The 6,468-nt window shown below is 40.8% G+C and overlaps 1 protein-coding gene across 4 annotated transcripts in view; it reads left to right on the top strand.

The window, feature by feature from the left end:
- sorcs2 (sortilin-related VPS10 domain containing receptor 2) overlaps positions 1 to 6,468 on the top strand; it is a 294,082-nt gene that overhangs the window by 77,888 nt on the left and 209,726 nt on the right. For all 4 annotated transcript variants that reach the window (XM_031874312.1, XM_031874311.1, XM_031874310.1 and 1 more), the window contains exon 2: positions 6,056 to 6,123. In XM_031874312.1, the coding sequence (XP_031730172.1) occupies positions 6,056 to 6,123 (68 nt within the window). The remainder of the gene's footprint in view (positions 1 to 6,055; positions 6,124 to 6,468) is intronic.

Here is a 6,468-nt window from a genome sequence, read left to right as displayed (position 1 = left end):
ACATATATATATATATATATATATATATATATATATATATCTTTTTTACTCTCTTTCTCACACACACACAGATGACGTCAAACTCTCATTCCCCAAATATAATCGCTATGGAATTTAGTTTTGGTCTTTGTCTCTATTTGTGGGGAAATAACAAAAAAGAGTTCCTCCCTTTTATTACACACTGTGATTAATTCTTGTGTGGTCTGTTCCTGGATAATGTGTAGCACCGGGAGGGATGAGGAGGGGGTGTCATACACTTACAAATACATGTATTTCCCTGTTTTCGCTTTAAAAATGAATGACTGCATTCTTTCTCGAGAGCCTCGGAGTTTGTCTGTCTTCATTTCACCCCAGTCCCTTTCTTTCTTTCAAGCTTTCTCCCTCTGTCTCCTCAATGGCTGAATTATAGCATACAGTTGATGGGAATGTCTCTGGGACAAACAGCAGTTGTCAAGCTGGAGTTCATGAGAAGCTGAGCTATGAGCTTGACTCTCAATGGGTCTCTTGTAGTTTCTGAATGAAGTCATCTGTGGGTCCTGACCGCCCTGTTGACTTTTCCCCAATAAAAGCCATTAGGCCCATTGTCCACTAGCTTACAAATAAAAAAGCCACAGTGGCTATTATGTGGTCGTAGTATTACGAGGAGGCTACAATAGAGGGATATTTCCTCTACAACTGTTTGATTAGGTCAGCTAGTTCATCACAAAATTCCTTAAAATGTGTTATTTGAAACAACATAGAATGCAGAGACATTTTTTCTGTCATTGCTCATAAAATAATTTAGCATGACATGTTTTCTGATACTTGTTGACTTCTTAACTATGGACCTGTGATTTGTTTGCATTGAATTACAGCATGCCATTTCTTAAAAGAGGAGAGTTTTTCTTAGCTCTCCGGATGAATACGCCGTGCCAATTTTGCCCTTTAGTCCAATAAGCTGTAGGTAGAAGCTGCCAAGTTGTAGTCTTAACACACTGCTCTGTACACAAGAGGCGATAGAGGAGTTTGGCTTCTGTGCTGTTCAGCAGTTTGGTCAATGCAGCTATGTTTGATGGTGCCAAATAAACGCTCTGTCTGCCTCCTGCCAGTAGTGATTTATGGCCGAATACATCCTTGCCCTGTCCACTTTATCCACAAAGAAAAATGATTTTACAATTGAGCAGAACTTAGGCCTTGAAGACTCTACATGGGGATAGAGAGGCAGAATATTTTATTGACATCATTTGGATGCGCGATGAATACTTCATTCTCAAGGGGCTGATGACTTTCAGAGCACAGTTTCTTTACCCTTCTGTTTTTCATGCACAAGACAGAGGATGTGTTACACATTTAGAGAGCTATAATTATAGATTAATATTGTATTCAGGGTTTACTTGTAACCAGCAGGCTATATGTATTTTGTGTCAGAAGAAGGATGCAAGCTGTTAGAGGCTGTAGAGGATGACATTTTTACGTGGAGCTGCTTTTCTAACCCAGCACTGGAACGGCAAAATGGATCTCAGCACTCTCTGCACTGAGGCGCCCATTTGTCCTCGAGCACTGTGGAGAGAGAATTTGGCCTAAAAGATGAAAATTCTTTAAATCTCCCATGTGTACGAATTGTTTTGGTGCTTGAAATGGGTTTACCAGAGTCTGAGGTTCACAGAAGTAGTATAATGCATGAAAATAAATTGTAAATAAATGCATAATACCTGTCTAAAATTACATTTTGTAATAACTCTGTCTTCACATTAGGCATATCAAGCTTAAAATTAATTTAAACCCCCCAAATATGAACTATATATATATAAACACAGAATAAACACAATATTGCATGTGCTTCACTGGGCCCTGGCAGCTCTGTTTCACTTTCATTCTCCGTTAAAGAAATACAAATTTAGGACATTTATTACGACTACGTTCATTATCTTCCACCAGATGCCCCACACTCAACATTCAGACCTAAGAGGAATGTGGGGGAGGACACAGGTGTCTTTCTCCCATTTCACAAACCAGATATGTCCAGTAGTTCATCTTTCAATATAAAATCACACACATAAACAAAGTGTTATCTACACAGAACAGTATGATAATGGCCAAAATATTTACATTCATCTTTACCATTTGTTTAATCAAGAAAATAAAAGGCAGAGTAATCAATAATTAAAATAATTGTTAGTTCCGGGTCTAATCACAATATGCTCTTAAGCTGCACTAATCAATATTAGTGTATAAACAGTTGATGCATCACCTAATTCTGCAGTTACACTCTACAAAGGCTTCTAGCTTCTTTGGCTTATTGTTAAGATTTTTTGGCCTACAATATTAATGAACAGCAGTAGCTAGCAGCTGTTTTTAGCAAGAAAGTTTGCTTAAACCTTCTGTGCACCTGTACAGCACCAAACAGCTGGTGAATTTAGATATTTTTTTCGGTGGCTACAAACTCAAGTAAAAATAAATGCTGATGCTGCTCCGTATCTGTTGGATCTATAATTAGCATTGATTTTAGCGTGCCACAGAGCTACAGAGTACTGTTGGCACCACACACACCTCCCTCACCTGTTAATGGGTTAGGAGGAAGGCGAGGGAGAGAAGAACGGGAAACTTTCACCTGGCTCTGTCGGGTACATGCAGATGAACATCTGCCAGATGACGCAAAACTACCGGAGGAGTTTAGCCTACAGGTGAGTGGGAGCTCCAGGATATACTTGAAAATCTGCAACATTTCCCTTGGATTAATCAAACCTTAGCCACATTGTTTTGGCGATAAAAACAAGTTTTTGCCCGCAGAGATCTCTTCCTGTCTCTCTTGCTTGGTTACCTAGTACAATCCATAAATGGGGAAGTGCAATTTTATATGACTGGTGTGGCTAGGATTCGCTCAAAGTCTCATTTGATTGGATGAATTTTTGTAAGTTATTTTTGAGTTATCAAACATTTGAAACCCTTTTACTGAAGAGAAAATACAGGGATTTTATGGGGATTTTTGTATTTTCCATATAACAAGAGATAGTTGAAGCAATTGAGGAAGGAAATACTTTATTTCATAAGGTAGAGCATGCAGGATCAGAGGTGTGGTTCTCCGTGGACCGATACTGGAAGACAGGCAGGATTACTGTGTGGATCCCTTGGTCCGACACAGGGTTGCAGGCAGATCGACGGTGTGATTCCCGTGGATCGACACTGGAGGGCAGGCAGATTAGCAGAAGACGGTACCGGGTTGAAGCTGGTTCGGGAATGAAGCCTGTATGACGACTGTTCTGGCATAAAGACTGTACGGACTGACAACACAGATCTGGAGGACCAGGGTTCAAATACTGCCCAGATCTCATTAGTGGGATCTGGGTCTGGTGTGTCAGCTCGCAGGAGGTACTTAACTGAAGTGCCTGTAGCTGTGTGGCCATGGGAGGTGTCTGGTCTGATGGGGATCCTGACCCTCCCTGGGTTTCCCTTCTTTGGGTCTTTAAATGGTCAAATCGTAATGTTCTGTACTTGCTTTTCTAGTCTTTCCGACCATTCAAAGCTGTTTAACACGACATATCATCATTCACCCATTCATACACTGATGATATGAGCTACCATTCAAGGTGCCACCTGCTCATCAGCACATTTACACACATACACACACCGTAGGCAATTTTGGCAAGTGTCTTGCCCAAGGACGACCCTGTTTTCCACTGAGCCACAGTCGCTAAAGAAAAGTGTGCAGCAGGGTGGATCTAATCCTTAAATCAAGGGACCAGTTACTGTACGGTATAGGGTCAAGCTTTGCACCAGTATCTCATTAGGAGAAGGACAGCTGTGCAGAGGCGGACAGCCAAACATACCAGTTTAGTCATAGCAGGCCAATGACCACTTGGCCACTTGTAGAACACTCAAACAGTGGCTCGTTCAGATCTGGATACTGTCTAATTCCTCATCAGCAAAGAGAGAGTTTTATGACAGGTAGAGGCAGAGAAACATCTGGTTGTTTGCTGTCACTGCATCTGTTAGAGCTGTTACAAAGGTTGTTATCAGCCCTGGCGAGCAGGCTGCTGCTTCAGAAAATGTTCTCTGTTCCGTTTTTTTGGACTCTATATAAATCATTGGAAGCCAAGTTCCACCAGGGTTGGAACTTCTGAGTTTGAGTTGCTTTGAGCCAAGTGCCAAGTGGAAGGTCTTGAGGTTTTATTTTTGAATACTAACTGATGCTGGATCCTACAGGCTGTTTGGTCTCTCCTAACACAAGAGTGCAATGTGAAAGCCTTGGACACTACTATATGCTAGATTTTATCAGGCTATATATCGTGACAGGACTTTGTTTATGTGACAGGATGAAAACATATTTCAGAAAATGTTTGGAGGTGCAGCCAGATATCTTACTAATTCAGACAGCAAATCTTCTATACTATCTGACAATGAAAGCAAGCAAATATTTAGCTCTTGAATATCTGTCTTTCATTTTCTCAGAGGCCACAAAGACTAAAATGTTCATGCACTTGTTCTGCAAGTCACCAAAAATTCAAGGAAAGATGCAGCGTAAAAGAGTCATAATAATGTACTATCAGGCTGTGCTTTACTTCCACATTAAGATGTATCTGGAGTGAACCTACTGCACAGAGTTTGCAGCTTGACTCCGTGGGAGCTGCCACCTTCAACCTGGCCTGCTACCTCGGTTTTTCTCTCTTTTCACAACCTGGACTGCAAGCAAGCCTGTCAATCACCACCCCACACACACTGCATGACCCACTGGCAATCTTGCCATGGCAACACAAATCCCAGCAGCCCTGGCTGTCAAGAAAAGGAGTGCTCCTCAGAAGTATGAAAGACAAGAGCCTCTGATCCAGTTTACAGGCATGGGTTGTGTGCCCTGGACCATACATGAATAATGCATCGTTATTTATTTCTTTTTTTTTGTGACGCAAAGCCCGAAAAAGAAACTCATACTATAAATTTTAGATTGTATAATCAAATACGCCCAAGAAAGATGTGTTTAAACTAAATATATAATCTTGCTTGCACAAAGGAGACTAGGAGTAACAATGGGGGATAGCCCTGTGTCAGCGCTCTCTCCAATCACGGCTGCCTTGGCTTGAAATATAAATGCAGAAGAAAGATTCGATTAACACGTATGCAGATCTATTGACAGACCAATGGCACTATAAAATACAACTACTGATTAAAAGCCTTCCTTAAAGTCTTGCTGCCTAAATCTGTTTGTTCCTTTAAAATTAAAATAAACATGAGAAATGTTATAGAATCTTAAAGTGGCAAACATCAAGATTTTCATTTGTTTAAGTCACTATCTATTGCCAAAGAAGGTAACACAATGGTGAGGGAAACCTCACTGATTAAAGTATTCAAATATTTATTTATTTGCAGTAGTACTGCAGTATTTATGCTGTATTACATTTTTTTCTCCATTCTATACACACAAAAAATGGATCAATCTACTGTCAGCTATCATTGGAGATCAATGGCAATTGTGAATGCTTTAAATTAAAAGCTTTAAAAATGTTTGAAAATGTATTCAGACAGTCAGATAAGTTCATACATGGAGAAACGCATATTTTTATATATTCAGGGAAACTAAAACACAAAGCTTTTGAAATAAATAATACAAATTTGATTGAGCAGTTGTATGTATATAAGTTACAATAGAAACATATCTAGATGAATAAAAATACTTGACTTTTTCATGTGCTATCAACATTGCTTTAGTGGTTGTTGGTGTCTGCTTTGATTTATAAATCATAAGCCCTGATTTCATTCCCTAACCCAGTCGCTCTCAAACTGTTTCTGTCATGCCCATCCTTGCGGAGATGGATTTATGTTTTATCAGTCTTTAACAATATTAAGGAAAGTAGTAGGAAAACAAGTCAAGGTGAATGGTTTAGCTTCAGGTTAGCAATATAGCTATGCTAGCATCAGGGCACTCATGTTTGTTTATTGTTCCCACACAAACCAATATCATTCAACTTTATTTTCACTACGCCCTCCTTGGAGGACCCGCTTCTTACTAAGAACCACGGCACTAACCAGTCATTTTCTTCAGTAGTAGCTTACATGTATGTCTCTCCTCCACCTTGTGTTACAGGTCATCCTGATCCTGACCAAGTACTACCACGCTGACTCCACCAAGGTGCTGGAGAGCTCACTGTGGAGGTAGGCTAAACATTTACACCATGTTTGCTCTTGCTCGATGTCTTTAATGTCATGTTTGTCCCAGACTCACGCAGACCTTTCACCGGCAAGCAGCTTCCCTTTAACAGCGAGGTCAATGTAGGTCTCGCTTATCTCTCCGCTGTGCTTCCTCAAAGAGTGATACAGAGCGCTAGGGCGGACAAAACATCAGCAGGTAGCTACTGGTAAAGTGGTAGACCGGAGAGTGGCGCTGCGAGGCCAAAGTAGGCATCTGTTTGGGCAGATAGCATATCAGCATGGCATAGGGCAGGACGGCGGGCACCGGCAGTGCCAGGGAAAGGGGTCAAGTCTGGCTGGCAGAGCAAA

Source organism: Anarrhichthys ocellatus, unplaced genomic scaffold (assembly GCF_004355925.1).
Source record: "Anarrhichthys ocellatus isolate YVR2014 unplaced genomic scaffold, GSC_Weel_1.0 scaffold79, whole genome shotgun sequence".
NCBI lineage: Eukaryota > Metazoa > Chordata > Actinopteri > Perciformes > Anarhichadidae > Anarrhichthys > Anarrhichthys ocellatus.
The sequence above is the reverse complement of the archived record's forward strand: the minus strand, read 5'-3'. Positions and strand labels throughout refer to the sequence as shown.